At 50.5% G+C, this 22,643-nt stretch overlaps 6 protein-coding genes across 6 annotated transcripts; 2 read left to right on the top strand and 4 right to left on the bottom strand.

Moving 5' to 3' along the window:
- Positions 1-36: 36 nt before the first annotated feature.
- Positions 37-2,148, bottom strand: LTR84_000705 (uncharacterized protein; the record flags this gene model as incomplete). Its single annotated transcript, XM_064844335.1, has 1 exon — positions 37-2,148. One exon carries the CDS (start codon positions 2,146-2,148, stop codon positions 37-39), a length of 2,112 nt encoding a protein of 703 aa, XP_064712195.1.
- Positions 2,149-2,532: 384 nt separating this feature from the next.
- LTR84_000704 (uncharacterized protein) lies at positions 2,533-4,335 on the bottom strand (the record flags this gene model as incomplete). Its single annotated transcript, XM_064844334.1, has 1 exon — positions 2,533-4,335. One exon carries the CDS (start codon positions 4,333-4,335, stop codon positions 2,533-2,535), a length of 1,803 nt encoding a protein of 600 aa, XP_064712194.1.
- A 2,252-nt stretch (positions 4,336-6,587) lies between these two features.
- On the top strand, positions 6,588-7,784 carry LTR84_000703 (uncharacterized protein; the record flags this gene model as incomplete). The annotated part of the gene is made up of 1 exon (XM_064844333.1): positions 6,588-7,784. One exon carries the CDS (start codon positions 6,588-6,590, stop codon positions 7,782-7,784), a length of 1,197 nt encoding a protein of 398 aa, XP_064712193.1.
- A 275-nt stretch (positions 7,785-8,059) lies between these two features.
- On the bottom strand, positions 8,060-9,244 carry LTR84_000702 (uncharacterized protein; the record flags this gene model as incomplete). Its single annotated transcript, XM_064844332.1, has 1 exon — positions 8,060-9,244. One exon carries the CDS (start codon positions 9,242-9,244, stop codon positions 8,060-8,062), a length of 1,185 nt encoding a protein of 394 aa, XP_064712192.1.
- Positions 9,245-12,171: 2,927 nt separating this feature from the next.
- LTR84_000701 (uncharacterized protein) lies at positions 12,172-13,995 on the bottom strand (the record flags this gene model as incomplete). Its single annotated transcript, XM_064844331.1, has 3 exons — positions 12,172-13,313; positions 13,370-13,650; positions 13,706-13,995. The coding sequence occupies 3 exons, from the start codon at positions 13,993-13,995 to the stop codon at positions 12,172-12,174; spliced, it is 1,713 nt and encodes a 570-aa protein (XP_064712191.1).
- Positions 13,996-15,696: 1,701 nt separating this feature from the next.
- Positions 15,697-18,363, top strand: LTR84_000700 (uncharacterized protein; the record flags this gene model as incomplete). Its single annotated transcript, XM_064844330.1, has 2 exons — positions 15,697-17,859; positions 17,950-18,363. The coding sequence occupies 2 exons, from the start codon at positions 15,697-15,699 to the stop codon at positions 18,361-18,363; spliced, it is 2,577 nt and encodes an 858-aa protein (XP_064712190.1).
- Positions 18,364-22,643: the final 4,280 nt, after the last annotated feature.

Below are 22,643 nucleotides of genomic sequence, written 5' to 3'. Positions count from 1 at the left end.
TCATAGCAACGCCCCGAACATCACATGGTAGTAGCTTCACAACCTCTCAGCACGAGGCATCCTCTCGACGTCTCTAAATCGCTCATAGTCCCTCAAACAAGCAGGGTTCCGCACGGTCGAGCTGAGCTTGACATCCAGGCCCGAAATGACCTTCTTGACGGCAATCTCGACCTTCTTCCCATTGATCGTGTAGGGAATCTCTTTGACCTGGAAGACGAACTTGGGGACATGGCGGGCACTGAGGCCGTCACGCACGGCGTCCTTGATCCTCGAGACCAGCGCGTTGTCAAACTCTCCCTCGTGGCCTTGCGCCATGATGACAAACAGAAACACCGTCTCGTCCTTATCGTGCTTCCGCCTCCGGCCCACACACAACGTGTCCGCCAGCACCGCGTTGAAGGCCGGTCCCTCGACGATGTTGTAGACCTCGGACGACCCGAACCGGATGCCACTCGGGTTCAGCACGCCATCGGAGCGGCCGAGGATCTGCACGCCTCGAGTCCTCGGGTTCATCAGGATGAAATCGTGCTGGGCCCACACGTCAAGCCAGTCCTCCTTCTTCTTCGCCTTCGCATCCCCAGGGTCCGTCTCCTCGACCCAGAACTTCTCGAAATACGCCTCGCGGTATTTCTTGTGTCCGACGTCGCCCCAGAAGCGGCACGGCATCGAGGGGAACGTATTGCGGCAGACGAGCTCGCCGGGCTCACCGGTGATCGCGATGGATTCGCCAGTCGTGGTGTCGAGGATGTCGCAGTCGTGGCCGAGCGCCCACATCTGCATCTCATTGGCGTAGACGGGTCCTGCCGGATTGGTTGCGACCCAGGAACTGGCGATGTCGGTGCCGCCCGCTACGGAGGAGAGGTGGATCGTTTTGGGAAACGCGCTGTAGAACCATTGAAACTGCTCGCCGGTCAGTGTCGCGCCCGTGGTGGTGACGAGGCGCAGACCGGAGAGATCGAACGCCGATGGAGATATGCTCGACTGTTCGAGCTCCAGCAGGTACCGTGGGCTGGTGCCCCAGTAGGTGGCTTTGAATGTTGCGCAGATCTGCAGCAACGTCGACGGGTCTGGGTACAGTGCTCCGCCGTCGTAGCAGATGACTTTGGCACCGACGGAGAGGTGCCCGTTCATCACGTTCCATAGGATCCAGGATGTCGATGAGTACTGGAAGACCGTGCTGTCAGGGCCGAGCGAGTTGTGGAGCAACGCGATCTTCTTGTAGTTCAGGATCGAAATGTGTGGCGAGACGATGCATTTAGGCTCGCCGGTCGTGCCGCTCGAGTAGACTATCACTAGCGGGTGATCTGTTGGTAGAGGTGTGTAGATTAATCTGTCGCTGGTCTTGGATTGCAGGAGGAAGGTGTGCAGAGAAATACCCAATGGTTTCACGTATTCCAGGTTTCGCTGTAGGTGCGGTCGATGTGTCGTCGGCACACACACGACCCGAGGTTTTGCTGACTGGGAAGGCAACGCCTTCAGAATCTGGAGGACCTTGGTCATCATCCCAGGACGTACCCCTCGGATGGCTAGATCCACATCCGCGAAAAGAACCTTTGGCGAGACTTGTGCAAAACGGCTGACGCATCCCGAGACGCCCATGTCCGGGGAGACGGAGGTAAATATGGCACCGATAGATGCAGAAGCCAGGAACAGGACGATGATCCAAATAGAATTCGCCATGAGTGCGGCGACGACATCGTTCTTCTTGATTCCCTGGCGAATCAACGCGGATCGAGCCATCCTCACCAACTCAGTCAATTCGGCCCAGGTGATGTTCTCGGGGTTATCGAGCCCATTCTCTCGCAAGCCCACAAGTGCAACGGCATCTGGGCTTCTCGCCGTGTTCGGCACAAGAACATTCTCGGCGTAGTTGAGTTTAAACCCTGGGAAGAATGTTGGAATGTCGCGGAGACGTAGCTTCGGATCATATGCCAGCTTGGTGTGCTTCGGTAAAGCTGGAATGATGCCGCAGTATTGATAGAGGTCTATCCAGAAGTCATGTCGGTTTGAAACCGTCCATCGATGGAGCTGGTGTGAGTCTGTGAGGTTCTGTGCGAATTTCCTGTTCACATGTTGTCGATATCTAGCGATGGGCGTGGACTCGGGGTCAGGAGGCGTCCATAGTGGAACGGCTCCATTCGTTGTCATCTTGTGTAAGGCAGTCTGCACTCTCGTCAAGGGTAAAGCTATTTTCGCCTGTCTCAATTTTGCACTTTCTGCAAGAGCACACTTTCGAGAAGAATGGTTTAAAATGCATCTCGGAAATGACCGTGATGCGGAGAACGATCTGATCTCGGGACATGTTTCCCGTTGATCATTTTGGAGACGCCTCAGCAGAACAGGCAATAGCCGAGGCTCGAGAAAGGAGACTCGTGTGAGGTTTAATAGCTTGGGCTCAAGGATCAACATATGTCAGATCGTTGTAACAATTCTCGGGCTGTCCATGACAGATGTAGTTATGATCAAGCTACATTTCCGAGAGGTAGAAAGGACAATAAAGAACCAATACTCACCATCCAATTACTAGTTAGTCTACATGAATGTCCAACCATTTCTTTCTGCCTCTTCTTCCTTGTTGGCATCAATGAAAACGAATGAAAAATAAAGATACCCGTCCTTCATTTTCACAATCCTCTGGACGTCCTTTGGTCTGGTCCGTAACACCTCCAGACTTTCACTGCATGACAGTTGACCCACTCCTGGAGACCACAAAGCCTGATGCATTATTCTGCTCTGAAAATGGGAAGCGCCACTAGAAACCGCTACTCCTGCTCGTTGTCGTACCTCTGATCTCCTGATGGATGGATTCCAAGCTGTTACGGTGACGAAAATCCCGCCATGCGAAAGAGCGAGGGTCTCCTCAGTCAGCCTGGGCCCAGGCCGCGAGCCTGTGAATATGTTACAGCATTCATCGGTCAAAGATCTGGGTGTCGGCATGAATGATGCCATGCTGTCCATGAAGTCTTCAGCCTTCTCTAGTCTTCGGTTGTTAATCACGAAATCCATACGACGTTCGTGATGTCGACGGTAAGCAGACAGGATACCAGACCGTTTAGGGAACAGGTTAGGGATGACGACTGTGCGTGCAATCTCGAGTCCTAAATTGAGAACATAAATGATGAGGCTATGTTTGCAGAAATCGGTAGATGTGCTCGAGGCATTGCCACAGAAACTACACATACAGGCTGCTGACAATGCTGCAGTAACCTCATCGAGTCGATCTCGTGCTTCTTGAAATGGTGCATGGGCGTATTTTCCCATCTGTGGAGCCAGTCGTCTTAACTCGGGAAACCAACCCGTCAAAGTTTCCACTAGACCAGAGCCAGAGAGACCAGGAACAGTGCTTGCTTGAGGCAGGAAGAAGAGCTTGGTGTCGCTGTTTGTATGCTCAATACTTGCTGCCACTAGCCCTGCCAAACAACTAACACCATCAGCAAGGAGGTGCTTGTCGATGTCTGTAAATGCTCGACCAAAGCATGAACGGAAGAGCTTCTCCCACCCCACTCGTCCGCCCGTCACTGGGGTTGTGTCCGGGTACAGATCGATGAGTGGGCGTAGATCTGGAGAGTCTCGTCGAAACAATGGAGGTTTTGTTGACAGGTAAACCTGTGCATGTGCCACATCAACTCCAAGCGAGGCAGCCAAAGTCGTACCAGCTTCATGCTCAACATGATAGCTGAGCCCGAAGATGTACTCTGCAATAGCTGCAAACCAGTACACATCCACGCCGACTGACAGCGAAATCGTTTGCTCAACACCTTTGACAAGGTCACTCAAAGCCAGCAAACCATCCACAATCAATCGAATATTGGCATTGGCACCCTCCAAGGGCAGAGCGCTTCCCGACCTGGTGATCAACAATCCGAAGGGTGAAGTTGCCAACACACCATTGCAAAGTCGGACCAGAGTTAGCCACTGCACATCACTTGGTGCGAAATTTGGTGGGATGTCAAAAATCCGCAGCATGTCCATGATTACTCCCGCGGTAACCTCCTCAGAGTAATACTCTAACAAGGCTGCACAGACTCCTAGAAAGATGAACCCGCCATCAGAACTCGACAACAATCGAGCGGGATGACCGCTCGAATAGCCAATTCCTATGTGTTCTCCAAAGAATTCCGATTGCGGAAGGCTTCCAAATGCATTTGCAAGATTGCGCTGACCAGCTGGACCGATTCTGATTTGTTGTCCGAGTAGTTCAGCAACCTGTACCAGATACGGGTCGATTCCTGCAGCGTTGTATTCCAGGAGTTGACTCGGAGTAAAGGCTTGGGTCTTCTTTCCAAATGTTAGCCAGTCGATATTCCTCTTGTTGCCGCCATGTATGCTGCTCATTATGATGCAGGAGTCCCGGACCAGGCTGGGTAACGGGTTTATTTAGAGCAGAGTACAAATAATGTCAAAGGTCCGACTCTCTTGTCCTTGATGTAATCTACGAGAAATGCAGCCTAAGGAAAAAACACATCCGAATCAGCTTGGTCTCAGCTTAAGCATCTCTGCCCCGCGTCCAGCAGGTCAATCTGAGTAATTGAGTTTCGGCATGGTCACCAGAGGCAGATGTTCGTTGACGTAGGTGGAGGTTTTCTCGGAGAAACTCTGGGGTTAGTTTGACCACCTCGCATGTCTAGCTCTTTGATTCTAAAGGACAAGGCTTCCCATCATTCTGTCCATCATGCATCACAATCTTTCTTGCCGTAGACAATGAATCCCTCAATGATGACAATCAGAAAGCAACCCCATTGGTGTCGTAGAGGTTTTTGGACAGATGTGGAATATCATGAATGACCTCCTTGTTTGCACAGCCTTGCTCGGGAGAATACTAGATGCGCAATTCCCTGCTATCACCCCGCGGCGATGAACTCCTCACGAGCTATTGAGTTATTGTCGTTGAAATCACTATTGTCACCTTCGTCACCGTCGTCGCACTTTGTCCTTCACTGCGATTGGAACTCTTGGCCATTGTGGCTTCCCACGCTCCCTCCTATATTTCAACGTGGAACAAGTCATTCCTCTTCCATATCGCTCAACTGCTGCTCTGAACGCTTCTTTTGTTGATGGATCAACTCCCTCATTCTCCCATTTTCAGCACGTCTGACAACAGCAGTGACTCCAGTAGCGATTCTGATGACGGTGGTGGTGTCTCATTGCTGGAAACCGTGGAGAGCGCCACACTTGTTGCACCACTTTCGAGAGATGAATCTTGTAAGTCAACAGATGTCCTGTCTCCAACTCCATAATCAGACAGCTTCTGTTCTCTACGGCAGGGTCATGATCCATTCCAGTGATTTTACAATGGCTCCTGGTCGATTAAACCCTTTCATGGTTTTCATATCCCTGGGGAAGGAGTGCTGACGATCGCATAGTGATGCAATCTGCCTTTGCAAAGAAGCCAGAGCCGCTCACGTCTCAAGACGATGGCCAGAGCACGAGGCCTACCTCTACCATTATTCCAGAATCGCATAGTTCTATCGACAATGTCCCGGCAAATCTGCGAGCGTTCGCTACCCCTGCAACTACTTCAGAGCTAACTAACAATGGGGAGCAACAAAACAACAACGGCGATCGCCTCAGCAGGATCAGCTCCACTTGGCAAGTCTCCAGATTGCAGTCTGAACCCACCTGCAAAGAACTCGGAGCCTCCTGCAAGTACCAACGATGAAATCACCAGTCTATCTCGCACTGTTGCAACTGTGACACCCTGTCGTGAACGCGCATCAACTTGGGCGGAAATGGAGAACCGAGCTCTTGGTGCTGCTGTTCTCGTAGGGGCTACGCCACTCGCATCCTAGACTATCTCCTACCAGGCGTCATTCGAGAGCCTTGGGGTCGCATGCGCCATCAGACAAAACCCCATCAGATCGAGGATGACGATCTTTCTGATGATGACTAGGCCGACAAGCCAATTGCCCATTGGTCTCTTCTCAGTCACAATCGATATTCTGTGCATAGCAAAGCAACTTCGACAATTTGTGGACAGCTGTACACCGGGGAAAGAAATGCGAAGCAGATCAGAGCAGCACGGAACGTTTAACTGTACTGGCCGATAGACTTACCACTATGCAATGAATGACATAAAGGGGCAATGAGATTGGAGACAATGGAAAGCAAAAGCCTCACATACTTAGTTAGATGACAATCATAACAACTTGAGCCTTAGGTCAATAATAATTCTTCTTCTACACAGTTGTATCTCCAGCCTTTTCATTCATCATTTGTGACCTGCCTTCGCTTACCTCATCTTGAAATACGTAGCATTTGACGCGATCTCAGGGAAATGTGACGCGATCTACATCGCTCACCAATCAACGTTGCCCATTCATCCTCAAAGACACATCATTCAATTCAAGGACGATAAGACCATTTATATTGCACCACATTCAAATTCATGATAGGACGAGGTGCAGTCATACCCGCCAAGGAAGAGTCCCAGCATTCTTAGATCTGATCTTGTTGCATTTCTTACTATCTACGCTGCCTTCTCAGTCAATAATCTTCTAGAAAAACATAGATAAATCGACATTACCTCTAACGAGGTCACCTAGCAATTTAACAAAAGCCAAAGATACCAACCCGAAGCAGGAATCAGCATGGCCCACCTCGAATCGCGCAAGCATATCTCGCCAGATTCTGGCTTTCCCATCACCATCCACCCACACTTCAACGCAAAGATTAAAGAACACATCCCACCAGAAGCGATCCGCTCAGAAATCACCCCCTCCAAAGACCGAGCCTCATTCGCAGATCCCGAAAAGAAAGCCCTCTTCGCCACTGGAGCCAAACGTACCGACCTGACGGAGTCAATCGGCACCATCCTCGAAAACATCCAACTCTCCCAGCTAACCCCACAACAACTAGATGAACTGGCACTACTGGTCTCCGAGCGGGGCGTGGTATTCTTCCGGAACCAGGACCTGACGACAGCGGGCCAGGAAGCACTCTTCGAGCACTACGGGACACTGGACCGACATCCGGCACAGAAGACGCAACGCCACGTCATCATCAAAGGCAGCACGGAGGATCATCGCGAGATCGCGAGCTACACGCCGTGGCCGTCGGGGGACTTCCACGCGGACACGTCGTTCGAGCTCAACCCGCCGTCGTACTCGCTGCTGCGCATGGAGGAGCATCCGCCCGTCGGCGGCGACACGGCCTGGGTCAGCCAGTACGGGCTGTACGACGCGCTGAGCGAGCACATGCAGCGGTTCGTCGACGGCCTGCACGCCGTGCACACGTCGCGTCTGCAGTACGACACCATCCTGGACCTGTGGGGTGTCGGACCGAACCGCCCACCAATCGACACCCATCATCCCGCCGTGCGCACGCATCCCGTCACGGGCCTGAAGGCCTTGAACGTGAACCCGGGCTTCGTGACGGGCTTCGCCGAGCTGAAGAAGCGCGAGTCCGACAAGTTGCTCGACTTCTTTGACTTGCATTTGCACTCTGCCGACGATCACGCCGTGCGCTGGAAGTGGGACGTCGGTAATGTCGCCCTCTGGGACAATCGCGCCACGGTGCACCGTGTCATTCCGGGAAGTTATGAGGCGCCGAGACGCGGGATTCGCACGACGGTGTTTGGCGAGAAGCCTTATTTTGATCCGAAGAGCGAGAGCCGTGATGGGCGCGCGAGGCGTTTGAAGGCTGAGGCTGCGGCTGCGGCTGCTAATGATAATGATAAGGTGGGAGTTGCTGATGTTCCTACCAAGATCGCGCCTGGTTCCGAGTCTGGGGATGGTCGGACGGATGCTACTGTTGAGATAGTCAAGGAAGCGGATGTTCCGGCTTGATGAGACATAGGATCGAATGGAACAAGGGAGCATTAAATCCAGCTGTGGAAACAATAGTGCGAGACCAATTTTCTGCTACCTATGCAGTTCAGATTGGGAGGTGTGCTCATTCTTTAGAATTGTCAGGATTTGAAAGAAAGTAAAATACTAGGATATGAGCGGACTCACAGAACAACTCGGGGGGGAGGGGGGGGGAGGTCAAAATTTATCTCGCTTAAATGAACACAATGGAAGTCCGATCCATGTCCATTTCGAAAAGATATCTCTTCACTCCCTTAACACTCGTACCCAGGAGGCGACTGGTCACTACCATAGCCTGGAGCTTCGTTAACCACCGTGACTGGCAGGTTGAATTCCATACTCTGGGTTCGGTGACCAAAAATACCCCCAGGTAAGCGAGAACACATCTTCAATTTCAGGTTGTAAGTGTGTTGAAGTTTATCGCTAAAGAAGGTCGGGGCGAAGAATCGGCGTATCGGGGCAGCCAAGCACAGTTCCTGCTTATCTGTCCATTCCACTTCATCGGCCTCGGATTTGGCTTGGTGCCAGTTTGAGCTGGTGATCTTGTGCTTTGCACCGCTGAGTATAACAGCGTCATGAAGCTTTATCGATGTTTCTTGGTGATTGAACGGAGGATTCAGCATTTCCGTTGTAGACTGTAGTGTCCAGGATGCAGACATGAAGGGATATGAAGGGACTCCTTGTTCATGACTTGTCAAGCTATACTTCAGGCCAAGTACGATCTTCGCGGTTGCGAATTCTGTTTGTTGCTGAATTATAAATGGCTCGTAGCTCAACACATCAACAACGAGAGACCTTGGGGCTGGTGGACAGGAACATGGCAACTTTAAGAATTGCAAGTGCTTGGTACTCTGCTGCAAAGACAACGTATCGGAGTAGCCTGCTTTAGGCCAGAGCATGGCGACTTCGAGACGACATTCCCGCTGGCTCAGACTCGTCCCTAACACCCGAAGTTCTCGCTGTGAATGCTTTTTGCGGCCGTGCTTCGAAGGCGTCTCCACGCTCAATCTGTATCTTACCGAAAGTTTCTGCATTGGAGCTTCAGTGGAAAGTAATTGATCTTCATCACGGGAGGAGTGGCCGACGATATCGAGCGATGACGGAAGTTGTGAGACATCCACACCGAGAGATGTGAGATCAATGGTGGTGGAAGTCCTCCTAGTTTTGAGGACGACGCTCTTGGAGATATTGAGGATTTCATCTGTATGAACGTGAACACCCGTAAATTCAACAGTGCCATGCCGAACCACAGATTGATATCGGTCTAGGTGAATGGCGCCAATGAGGCGCAGCCGAGTTTCGAGTCCCACCATATCCATATCGTCATCTTCGAGAGATATTTCAATGTTGATAGGTTCCCACAGGCATATTGTTGGTGTGGAGAAACCCCAGGGTAGAGAATTTGTACAGCCTTGTGGAATGTTGTATTCTAGCTTCATACTGTTCGTAAGTCGGATATAAGTCTGCATTGACCAGTCGGTTGGCACAGAAGACGGTACTGACTTTCCCTAGATCTCAAGGCCTTTTTATATAAAGTTGGAGTTCCAAATTACTGACTTACTATTGCCCTAGAATTTGCATGATGAACAGGTAGTTTGAGGACCTGCAGGGTCGGCCCTCCAACTCGGAGACCTAGGATGCATTTCCTGTTCGGTCGAGCCGTGATAGCGGACTGAAGCCGATGTGGACATTGGTCATTGGGTCATAAGATGGTATGAAGCAGCGCAGGATGCCGCCCGCAGATACCGTAGGTATTCAACATGCATTGATATTCCTTGATGGACCACAGTGTATCTTCCAGACCGGACCCTACCCAAGTACCAGCATGGGTCACCTCATGACGGACCGACACATAGGTGCGCGAATATTGATCTGATGATGTGCTCACTCCGCAAAGAAAGACAAAGGAATGAAATTTGAGATAAGCAACCAGCCGAACCGTGACGATCCGGCACCGTTTCCCACCTGGGCCATGCCGATAGCGGTTCAGGCTCCTGAAGAGGCTAGGTTCCCTAATCTAAGGTCTTGCCAAGAACTTGAGATACTGCAACCGTACTTCTTTGGTATCCTTGTAGAGTCAGCTTTATCAAGGTCGAGGTTGGCGTTGTCGTCTTGCCCTTAATCTGACACCCCGAGATCAATAAAGATAAATCAGACATCTCGCTCCTACTGAGATATGTACCCGGAGCTCACGTGCGTCTCAACACGACGACAAGGAGTGGAGCGCTGTCTAAGTGCCCACTCGCAAAAGCCTGTTGGAATAAAGAGTGCCCATTTTGGGCATCAGCCATAGATGCCTAACCGTGTGTCGCCCACTTAGCCTTCACTTTCTACTGATTTCACTCTTGTTCGAACCAGTATATTTCCTCCGTAGCCATCGACAGATAGGAGCATCCAAGGATTGCCAAAATGCTATCGCCTGTTTGACCTTGATATTAAGGCGTCCAAAGCTTGAATGGTAGGCGGGTTCTCAGAGTCAAATCAAGAAGTCTCGCGAAGCCCAATGGCCCTCATAAACGGAGAGTTCTCAACATCTGGACCAAGTCTCAAAGATTTTCAAGTTACATTGAATCAAATTCTAGCAAGCTGCTTCTCGTTGTGAGCCAAAAAAAAAAGTGGGTTTGAACCATCGTTACCCAGGAGTGGCATACGACAGCTGCGGCACCCTCCACACCCCTTGAGTCTATATACTACTCCGTACAATGTTGGCATTTCCGTCTTGCAAAGTTAGTACCCCATATGAAAGTATGACGATTTGCCAAAGGAAAAGCTTTGAGAATCGAGGATGAACCTAGCATACAAAAAGGTCATGCACCCAGATGTTTCAAGAGTCGCCATCTTTCGCAGCCATCTCCAGTTCTTGCCCTTCATCATTGCTTCGTGGATCATATTTCCTTCGGGGGCCTTCACCGACTGAGTGGGGATGGGACCCACCAATGATTGCATGTGTGAAGAATGATGAACTGCAGTTAGCACTTAGTGCGTTGCAATTGTTCTGACTTCAGATGCGGGTATATATCTAGTCACAAGACAACAAGGTTACCCTCCGGTCTGCGAGGTTCCTCATCACTGCACCCTGGCTCAGAGATCCTTCGCCGCCTTCATTGACTGAGTGAGGATTGAACCCACAATGAATGCTTCTTGAAGAATGATGAACCCAGGTCTTGAGTTGCACTTTGTGGCAACTGGCATTTCTGACTTCAAGTACTGCTAGTGATCTGCTGGGAGACGACAGGAGTCAACGGGCTGGTAGCATATTTTGGGCAAAGTGAAGCTAGGGATTTTTAGCTGAAGCACTTTTTGGCATGAAAAAGACACTATTTCCCAGCGGTGCTGACCTATCCTAGGTGCTTGGATGTTCCTTCGTGCTAATGTGCGATGAAGCACGAGCTGAGAATTGGGAAGTACGGAGAGCTCTGGGTTGAATGGAGTAGCACGGTGAAGAAAGGGGAGAAAAGAGAAGACGGAACGACAGACGAGAGACAACGATGCAGAGGGTGTTTGTGGGACTTTTGGGAAGAATCGTGATTGAAGAGATGGAAGAAGGGCAGAGAACGGAGAGGGCAGGAGACACAAGAGTAGGCCTACTTGGTTCTACGGCAGGATCACAAGGGGGAAGGTGAGTGTCGGCTCCCATCTCCCACTATATCGATGAGGAAGGAACACTATCAGAGTCGGCAACACACCGACAGGGGAGGTGCAGGCCTGCTTCTCTCGAACCTATCGCACCCGCCTATTACACATGTCTTGCTTCTGGGCATGGCATAGCAAATGCTTGTACAAAAGGCAAGAGGAGCAACTAAATGAGAACAGAATCGCGAAAACACCGAAACCAACGAGCCTGAGTGGCCAAGACAAGACACTCCGCCACTACGAGCGCAACAGCAGCAGCAGCAGCAACTCGTCGGACGTCCGGGATGTGTTTGTCTTTACGATATGAAAGATGACTGTCGAGAGGTGAGTGCAAACGCAAGAAAGTGGCCTCAAGCATAAAAAACTTGGGCGACCGTGGGGAACAATATCATTGCGAGGGTGCATATACTACCCGTAAGTAACGCTTTTGCCACCCAAAACGCATTGCATGCACTCTCGGCAGTCATCTCGACTGAGAGAAGAGAAGTCGTCGCAAGATGTGACTGGGAAGTACCGTATGCCCTCATAAGCTGTAGTCAACCGGGCAGGGAGGTGCTAACACCCAGTGCTTCTGATGACGATAGGATGTCAGAAACAGATTTTCGAAGGATCAAGTATGAGCGTCACATAAATCTACGATCTCCTTAGAGCGTGATGGACCCGACTAAGTTTCACTTGAAGGTGGAGGTGGATTGAAATACTGTATTGGAGTTTGTAGAGGACACCTAATCTTCTAGATATTTGGTATTTGCTCGTTCGCCACCATGATTGTTTGTTCCTCATCTTGAGGGCTCAGCTTCTCTTTGAAGCCTTGGTGGCCCGTGAGAGCACGATCCATATCATAATCTCTGATGAAGAAGGACAGCAAGAAGGATATGAAGGAAATGGCACCCAGCACGATGAAAATCGTCCTCAAGGATCTCATATACGCCAGACGTAGTTCCAGCTTTTGCTCGGTGTCGGCAGTGTCTTTGATCAACTGGACCAAGGCTGCTGCATCTTTGGCTAGCTCGCGAGCGTCTGCGGCAAAATATTTGCTTCCTCGCAGGTTCTTCATCATTTGATTCTGGAATACCACTCCTCCCACCGCCACACCTATTGCTTGGCCGAAGGTGCGGAAAAAAGAGAAGGTGGCAACGGCAAATGCTTGGTCCTCGTCAGAACTGGCGGCTTGGACTGCAAATTCCATGCTGCCGAATAGCATGCCCAGTCCTATACCAGAGACCGTGGTCAGGAATATCCATGCAGGTATGCTGGTGTTGATATCGAGACGCAAGTTGAGGAAGACTCCAACTGTTGTCAAGGCGAATCCAGATAGAATTGCCCACCGGTATTTCCCTGTTTTGCTAACCAAACAGCCTGTGATGATGGCGAGTGGCGCAACCGTGAAGGTTTCTGGGAAGAGTGCCACACCTGCAATGATGGGGCGGTATCCCTGAACGGCCTCAAAGTAGAGGGGTAGATAGTAGAGTAAGCACCAGAGTATACAGCCGTGCAAGGCATCGATGAGGTATGCAACATTGGCCGTTGTGGTATCAAATAGAGATAATGGGATGAGTGGCTCTCTGGCAAGCTTTGCTTCATAGATGACGAACGACATGATTGAAGCCACTCCGGCGAAGATTGGAACAAGCGTTTGTGCGGAAGTCCAAGGGTGTAAGACACCACCCCAAGAAAGGCCGAGAAGGAAGGATGTTGTGCCACCCACAAAGAGGAGAGTGCCGATGAAGTCGACCCGACGAAGTTTTGAGGCCAGTGGTGAGGAGATGATGTTGAGTTCTAAGAACAGAAAGACCATGACCCAGCCTACTATTATGAAAGGGAGATTCAGGTAAAAGATACCTCGCCAAAACCCTTTTTGAGCGAAAGCGCCCCCTGCGGAGTTAGTGTCAGCCATTGTTACCAGCACAAGGAGTGATGGAGAACATTACCGATCACAGGTCCCATTACGGAGCCGATGGCCCATTGACTTGAGATGATTCCAACATAGTTACCCCTAAGACGCAGAGGAACGAGGTCGGTAATGATGATATCTGTCAAGGAGACTATACCTCCGCCTCCTACACCTTGCACTGATCTCCCGACCAGAAGGAGCGTGAAGTCCTTGGCAGTGGCACCGATGAGGGTGCCAAGTAGGAAAAGAATTAACGAAGTATACACTAAGGGTCGGCGTCCAAAGATGTGACTGAAAGAAGCAAAGCTCGGTTGGAATCTGGATGAAAGATAAGCAAGTCTGTTAAAAAGTGAGAGCAGAGGAGAGGACAGACACAGTACTGGCCAACAGGAAGGATGTGCCTGCCCAGAAGGCTTCGATGGCCGTGCCGTGGAGCTTTTGGGCAATGATAGAGAGTGCCACGGATAGCGAGGTCGAGTCGATGGCAACCATCAATGTGAGAACAGCGAAAGCAAGAAACACAAGCCAGAATCGGTAATTGGGCTTGAAAGCCTCCATAGCATTAGCTTCGCTTCCGGCTGTGATGGAGGCTGGAGAGATTGAAAGGGCGATTTCGTCCACCCGTGATTGATTTTTCTCAATGGATATGGTTTCAGTAGCCATTCTGGTTGATAGAGTTGTGATAGAAGTGAAGGGGAGGCACAATCAATTCATGCTTTAGCTGAGTACAAAGAAGCGTGTCTGCAATGAGCAGAAAAGAGTGCATATATTGACGGAAGTGAGACTTGCATGATTGATGCACAGAAAAGTCACAATGAGACAAACCTCAACATAGTCATACTGTCGACACTTTACCACACAGTAACCTACCTATACCTCGCCATTGAACGCTTTCCAACGGTAGAACCGCCTGGAAAAACCAGCGTGTCAGAGCAACAGCACTGAAGCTGCGGGCCGAACGTCGAAGGTGTCGGTAAGAGTTTGCACAACGGGTAGGTAGTTTTGGTGAATTCGCAGAGGACTGCGCAAGCCACGGGATGGGCATCGGCAGGAACACGAAGTCTAGAGCGAACCAGGATGGGACATATGGCGAGTTGTCCGACGAATGCAGTCAGTAGAACCGGCGAGCTCGAATGAGCAAGTGTTTGAGGTATTGGATTAGTTAGTAGCCTGATGCAGGGTGTTCAGCAGCCCCACCAGATTCGGTGGCTGATGGTCGGCTTCAGCTGGAGCCTCAAAAACTCGGCTTCGAAGTAGCGTTTCTGAAGGAAGAATCAACACGCCTGGCCGCGAGCCGACGTGTAGAATTGCTAAGCCCGGAGTCATCCTGGTAGCCTGTTCCTGTTCTCACGCAAGAGTAGCCAGGTCACGTTGGCACGTGGAGGTCGTGCAACTGAAGCAACAGCGGTGTGGAATGGTGCCCAGCGATGGTCAAGAGAGTCGGGATATGAATTTTGAAGGAATACAAGAGTCATGGTGGTTCAGGCTGGTGGGCTCTTGGCTTCCCAATCTGTGCTTTGTCCCAGCAGGCACTCCTAACTTAAAGTCCAAGGTACTCCGGGCGGCGGCTATCACTGACTCGTAACTTATAAGGCTGAGCGTCTGTCCTCATTAGACTTACTTAGGGGTCTAACTGCCTTAGTTAGGTAGGCACCCAGTAGGGGTTCAGCCACCATCCCGCAGGGGCCTTGTTCTCTGTTCGCTTGCAGGTGCCCCTAACTCAATACCTACCTCTAGGTAGGTACCTACCCGTACTTACCTAAGTATCCAAGTACCTCAGAAAGTGCCTGCCAAGACGCTCGTGGTAGCACAATTTGAACCACCAAAGATACCTATCGTCGCCGCCGTATGATACAACATACAACCTGTGTCTCGTCTGCTCCAAGGATACTCTGTCCGAGCTTTCATGTCCATGGATAGACCTGCACCGTATAAAGGATAGCCATGCACTGGCAGGTGTCAATGTCCACTTTAACTCGTCTCGCTTGACAAATACCCATGACGTCGTCAAATGTCCCTTTCTGGGCTTTTTAGACCCAGAACAGAACTTAAGGAGGTCATGGTCAATACACATACATTTTTTTTCCAACGCGACCAAAAGTCATACACTTGCTACGCAAACAAGCCACGACAAGACAGCAGCAAATAACGCGTGGTAACAAAGATATTGTCGCGCAACTCACCCCGAGTCGGACTGCTCCTCCTGCAGAAGTAATCTCCAATCAAACCCATGCCTCCCTTCACTTCCCCGGCCTCGTCCCTGTCCCTGTCCTTGACTGCGCCCATCATTCCGCACCACCACTACCGTTCATCACTACGCTTAGTCGTAGTAGGCACGAGTCGACCATCGGGACTTGGGCGACCATGGGCATGAGCATACGCACCAAGTCCCAGTCCAGTGTCGCTGCCTCTCCGAAGGTTTCTGCAACCTCACCGTCCAACGCCATCTCCCAGTTCGACTTCAATCTCCAAGGCCTACCATATGGGGCCACTACACCCTCCAAGCCACCTGTCCGCCTGCTAAGTTCTACCTCTTTGCATCAAATCCCTGACCTGGACACGGATGCATCCGACCGCCAGTCTTCCTCTCCAACAATTGCAACAGGGGACACCGCGTTTGCCTCATCCAATAGGAAATTGATTTCTCACGCGTCCGCACAGGATGGAGACGTTATTCGCACCAACACTACCTCCTCAACCTCCGTTCGAGATTCCCAGACAAGTCTCAACACCACCAAATCTCCTACGATCAGTAGTCTGACCTCCGCAGCCGTCAGCATCCCTCATATTCGAGTCAACGAGCAGCAATTCCAACCGGATCACGGGAGGTGGTCAGACTCGAGACCTGCGACCAAAGACGCGGATGGGAATACACAAGACTCTTTTCTGGGCTCTAAAGGAATATCATTGGATATCAATATTCCTACTGGTGGCTTCGCAGACGATCTCTCCTCGAGCAGTATCGAGTTCTCCAAAAGAGGAAGCATGTTGATTGATGGCAAACGCTTAAATCAATCCAACAGGAAGCCTTCACCTAATCTTGCCCCTATCATCGACGACGAGAGGAAGGAAGATCCAAACACAACCAATATGGACCTCAGAACCCCTCAACCTGTGACGACAAGACCTCCCCCGACCGCTCGGTCATTACAAGAAAGGCCGCAGGCCAAGGTACTCTCCGCAGACGAGGAAATGCTCTCGGAAAAGGTCCGGAGCTTCTACGCCGCGGGTACGGATGACCAAAACCCAACTGAGTCCAACACCAACCTAGCCACTAAGATGGGAGCTCGGTGGCAACAGACACTATCCACTGATAACCAAAGCATGAGCATTCCGTCTCTGTCAAGAGCCACATCAACCACTGACATAAACGACGACGTCGACATTTCGAGACACCCGAGCATGACCGCATCTACCTCAGGAATTGCATCTTTGGCTCCCACCCGAGAAGAACTTGAATTGGCCGGTGGCTTAGAAGATTGGAAAGACATTGGTAATGCAGATGTCGATCGTTATGGCTTCATTCTGGCCAGAGCACCTACCAACCCTGTCGATGGGGCCGAGGATCCCAAGGCTCAACGTTTGACTCGTGTTTCTACAAGCCTACAGCTGGCCTCCGAAACACCACGACGAAAATTAACCCTCCGTCGGACACCAAGTACCAAATCTGGGCACAGCAAGCACACCCACGAACAAACACCGCCTCGGCCGACCAGTTCGCAAAGTGCCCACACGAGCCTATCGCAGGGTCGAAGGAGCACCTCTTCCCGGGTCCCAATACCTGGTTCTCGGAACAAGCGTCTCATGGATTCTGCAATGGACATGTTGACACTCCCAACTAGTGCTCAATCCGTAATTGAGGATGGTCATGTTCATATCGAGGATGCCCGTGCCCGTCGCAAAGAGATTGAACGAGAAGAGAAATGGCGGAGAATGGCACGGCCGGTTGCCCCGGCCAAGGATCCCAAAACCGGTTTGCCCATCGTTGGTGGTGGAAGCGGTTCGACTGGTGCATATACTTTCGACACCTCATCTTCTAAACTCGTTGAAAGGGCCTGGAAAGGTATCCCAGACAAGTGGAGGGCGACTGCATGGCATAGCTTTTTGACCACCTCGGCATCGAAACATAAGACTTCGCTTCCAGATTCCGAATTGATAGCCTTCTTCCACACTTACCAATCTCAACCATCTCCGGATGATGTACAGATTGACATTGACGTACCGCGCACCATCAATTCCCATATCATGTTTCGGCGTCGGTATCGTGGTGGACAGCGGCTCCTGTTCCGCGTGCTTCATGCCATGTCTCTGCATTTCGCAGAAACAGGATATGTTCAAGGCATGGCAGCTTTGGCCGTCACTCTACTCGCATACTATGATGAAGAAATGAGTTTTGTAATGCTTGCGAGGATGTGGGAGTTGCGGGGCCTCGAGGCACTCTACAAACATGGTTTTGGTGGTCTCATGAGTGCTCTCAATGATTTTGAGACGCAGTGGCTGGGAAAGGGGGAGGTGGGAACAAAGTTGGTAAGTTCACCTGTCCGATGTTGCTTCAGTTTGAAACATAATTTGCTCTTATGATTGGGAGACTCCCGTTGATTATTTTTCCAACACCAGGATGAGCTCAACATTGGCCCAACAGCCTATGGCACACGTTGGTACTTGACCCTCTTCAACTACACCATCCCTTTCCCTGCTCAGCTCCGTGTATGGGACGTCTTTATGCTCCTTGGCGATGATACTTCCCCCATCGCTCGTCCTTCCACATCCAAAGCACCAACGTCCATAGCAGAACCAGATAGTGGTGATCACAACTTTGGCACCACTCTCGATATTCTCCATGCGACATCAGCGGCACTAATTGACGGCATGCGCGATATCCTTCTCTCTTCGGATTTCGAGAATGGTATGAAAGTCCTTACAAGCTGGATCCCTATTCAGGATCCAGATCTTCTCATGCGGATTGCCAGAGCAGAGTGGAAAATGCACCTGAAAAAGTCCGCACAAGGAAGTGGTACCTCCCGAGTGTGACCAATTTCCGTTGTTGAGAACCGGAAGGACCGGAAGAATCACTTTATCCTTCATCAAACGAATCAATGGCTGGAGATTCGTAGCGAATACATTCGTTCTTGCAACACTATTGCAAACGCCAAATGAGCTGAGTGATGATGACGACAAGGATAAATGTGGGTGATTGAATATTGGATCGACCTAGAAATAATAGAGCGCATCTAGCGAAGCAAGGCGAAAAGAGCGAGAGGCCTGAGAACTCTCATGGATGAAATAGGAGAAATACATCTCCCGCGGACATTAGTACTTTAATCTTTAATCTGTAATAATAATAAACCTAAGCAATCTCATTGCCTGGCGTGTGCAAATGATCATGCAAGTCTTAACACATCCATCCGAAGTATTGTGTGGAATATCATTCTCTTGCAACATTTAATTATCCAACAACTCCTTCCAAGGTACCACTTTAGTCATGGCTCAACAATTTCTGCAACACAGCAGATTAGAATCCAATGCCCCCCCCCATGGGTATATATAGCACATACTTGTGTCAAGCAAGTACTTTAGGTACACTGCAGTGGACAAACACTTCGTCCACCATATAGGCCATGCTATCCTCGTGATCCCGAGTTCCGTGCGCACACAATACAATATATAGCTTCCTAGCCAAATAACCACCCGCTCTTCTTGCTCCGTGTGAGGCTAGGTAGGTATGATGAGCCTGAGCACAAAAAAACCCTTTCACAGCCCGAGTCCGCGCCGACCACCTCGATGTCGATCGAAACCGGTCCTTCACGGCGCCCTAGTTAGCCTTGTCCTTGCATGTTACGTTTTGGTTTCCATTCAAATTGTCCGAAGTCCCAGGCGAGATTTGGCAGGGGTTGTATTGCTCTCGCTACGATCCATGTCGCCTCAGGTATGGGTTGATTGGTCCTTCTAGTTAGAAGAGGGAGGGATGGACATGTAAGTAGGAGCAGATAACCAAGAATTCGGGAACACCTAAAAGACTTGCTCCTGAGAACAGGATAACGTATCGGTATATCAGTTAATCATTAAATCAGATGCAGTCCTTAGATTCATGCGATCATTCGATCATTCATCAATTCATCCGTTCGAGAAAGGCCCGAAAGAGACGGAACTTACAAGATGCCTTTTCGGCCTGTTCCTGGGGGAAGTTGGTAGATGCTTGAGAGACCATATCACCCGTAAACAGTTTCCAGACGACATTCAGTCATAAAATCCAACCAATGGAGCAATACAAGCGGACGCTGCTCACCGTCCGGCCCAGCCCCAAGCCCAGCACCTCCCACACCGAGGTCGAGGTTCTGGCGATCCACAACGGCATCCAAGCGACTCCAGACCTCGCGCAGCAGCAGCTGGCAATGTCCAAACGAGTCCATGAGCGCCGCCGTGGCATTGTTACGCGTGCGTTTGCAGCCCACATATCGCGCCCTGGCGACGTTGACGGGGTCCATCGCCGAAGCTGCTGTACCCCCAGATCGGACGGTCCGAGCCATGACTATGGCCAAGTCAGTCCAAGGACTCCCCAAAGATGCACTGTTTGCATGGGTTCAAAGACTATGTTCCAGGATTCCCAGATAACAGAAGGTGGTGAACTCATCGAAGAGATCCCCAGCTGGATTGATGCCAACACCGCTTGCTTGATTTGATTTACTGAACCTTCTGCAGACCGGCTCGAAGGCTCTATGGTATCTGAGGCAGGTTGTTGTGTAAGATTCGTGATGATGTCAAACAGATAACCAACTGCCGCCTATGGTAACGGATAGTCTCTTGTAGAATATCTGGGCGTCGTGCCACCAGAGCTCTAGCTGACATACTAAAAGCACAATTGAGGATAGGTGGGGACTCATTCATCCATCGGACAATCAGCCATCGAATGATTGTTCGGCCCATCAAATACGGAGTTCTGGCGACAGGGAACATTGACGTAGAATATCAGTAGATCTGAACTCTCGTCGATGACTCCCTGAGGTAAGGGAAATTCTGTGTGTGGAATATGTGCATGCAGAGTCTGTGCAACATGATGTTTGTGTTCTGCTCTTGGTCTTTCCGCCAATGAAAACCCATCAGCCCTTGATGTAGATCCACGTGACGAAGAGGATGAAATTCGTCGCACAAAGGGTATTCCATGGTCGGTAACCCTGATTGGTCGCGTCGAACGGCCCTCCCAATTGCTTGCTCCGGGTTGATCATCGTACCGAGAACTGTCCCAAGTGCCTACCTCAGACACGGAAGACTTGGTCTCCAGCGCTGGTGGACGAGCATCTTCCCCCTCAGGAAAACTTGGCCTCCTTCGAGGATTTCTGTCCGTCGCAAGGCTGAGCGGTTTGGAAGATAGATTTGTGGTATCTGGACCAAGCTCTCGTAGTTTACTCTGGGGAGAGACACCATACATAAACTTCGTGTTTGTCGGACCATTGAAGCCCTTCTTGATATTCGGGATATGGCACTTGGCGTTTCTGACATTGCAGGCAGCTTGCTTGGGTTCGTCGCATTTCAGTCGGTAGGGCATCAATCAGCAAGCCTTGTGGGGAGTTAATGGCAGTGACTTGTACTTTCTCCTTGCACCTCAAGCGACCTACTGCCACAATATGGCGTTAGCAGGAAGAAAAACGTTTTTAGTCATATATGAACGGGCTTTTTGATCTGGTAAATGTCTCCTTGGATTCGTCCTTCTCCATTCTTTGTCATCATTGAATTCGATGAGGGGTTCCTGGCTCGATGACTACAAGATCACGGAGGAGATATGCGAAGAGTGGCGATTCGCCATAACATGTTGAGCCTTGAGATGCTTGGGGCGGAAAAGTGATCTTGCTGGATCTGAGGTTCAGCTGGGAGATGATGGAAAAGGGCACCAACGATGGCAACCACGTTGAATTGTCTCAAGAAGTGGTATTAGCGCTACGTATCTGATCGCCAGCTTAAGGTGAGTGCCGGGGAATGAGGATGCCGCGACGGTGAAGACGAGTTCAACCGCCACAGAGATAGGATAAGGACAGAGTACTGCATAAAGTGTGGTCCAATGTCGAGTTAGCATTTGGACATCCGAGAGCTAGTCCCCTAGCGGACATATGAAGGACGTTGGAACGGCCTGATGTACATCCTGCAATTCATGGAGCAAGATGACGATAAATGCGCCCAGAAGCGAACATGTGTGAATTATCCTTGTGTGGAGCTATAACACACCAGCGTCTGTCGCTGCTAGTGGTCAAGATGGGTAGAGTCCTGCATAGAACAAGACTCGATCATGTACCACAAGAGCAGAATCTGGAACATGATTTCAGAGGATAGGGTTTGCGTGTGTATGTGTTGTCGAGGATGCGAAAAAGGCGAAGCTGATCCACCTAATTACGAGAGCAGAGATAGTAAATCAAAGCCTCTACAAACGAACTTTTTTGGCTGTCCAAAAGGAGGCTCGACGCGGAGTAACAATTGACTCCTAGAAGAGCCCATTGAAAGCCCCGGGGGTGGGACTTGCAAGATCGAATACAGCTCAAGACGACAACAATGGCGGAATCCATGTCAGCTGTTGACCTTGGGATCCGTCCGTGAGAAATTTTCATTCTGCACATGCGAAGCTTGGCCTGCAAATGGACAGCTAGGCCATGGTGCTCAAACTGTATGTTAATACATCCCAAAGAGCCGGGGAAGCAAGACGTGCAACATAGTGGGCGCGCCACTAGGAACACTAACGATCGGAATGTCGTTGCCGGAGAATGTACTTGCTCGCCTCATTCAAATGTACAATCTGGACAGCGGTGGTGATACTCATGAATGAGTGGAGATTGGAGCAGCTTTACGAGAGTAGACATTAGACAGGACATAGAGGATTCATCTAGGCGGTCAATTCGCCTGGACTCCATGCATGATATTGCTTTCCACTTAGCGCGCCTATGGTAGGATATCAACCTACCAAGGCCATTAAATATCACTCCTGTCTTTCTGTTCTTCATAAGTCAGGAGGGCGACTAAAACTCACCGTTGGGAAGCTGCTGTTTGACTGGCGATTGGCTAGCTCGTAGATGGTAGGATTAATCCATTTTCCATAGCGTAATGGATCGAAGCACCAGTCAGTGTCTTGGTTTCCAGGTAGCGGGTGGCGAACCCGTCGTTCGATGGAAGACATGATAGAAGCTCGAGGCTAGTGCCACTGAGGATTCATTCGCCGGCATGGAAGATCAGATTTCAGGCACCAGGCACCAACGTGGCGGGGAAAGCTGGAGAGGTGAAGTATGACAACACCTTTGAACATGATTCGCAAACTCGTATGATCAAATTTT

Source organism: Exophiala bonariae (assembly GCF_035927105.1).
Source record: "Exophiala bonariae strain CCFEE 5792 chromosome Unknown scaffold_1, whole genome shotgun sequence".
Classification (NCBI taxonomy): domain Eukaryota; kingdom Fungi; phylum Ascomycota; class Eurotiomycetes; order Chaetothyriales; family Herpotrichiellaceae; genus Exophiala; species Exophiala bonariae.
This window is presented reverse-complemented; position numbering and strand designations above follow the sequence as displayed.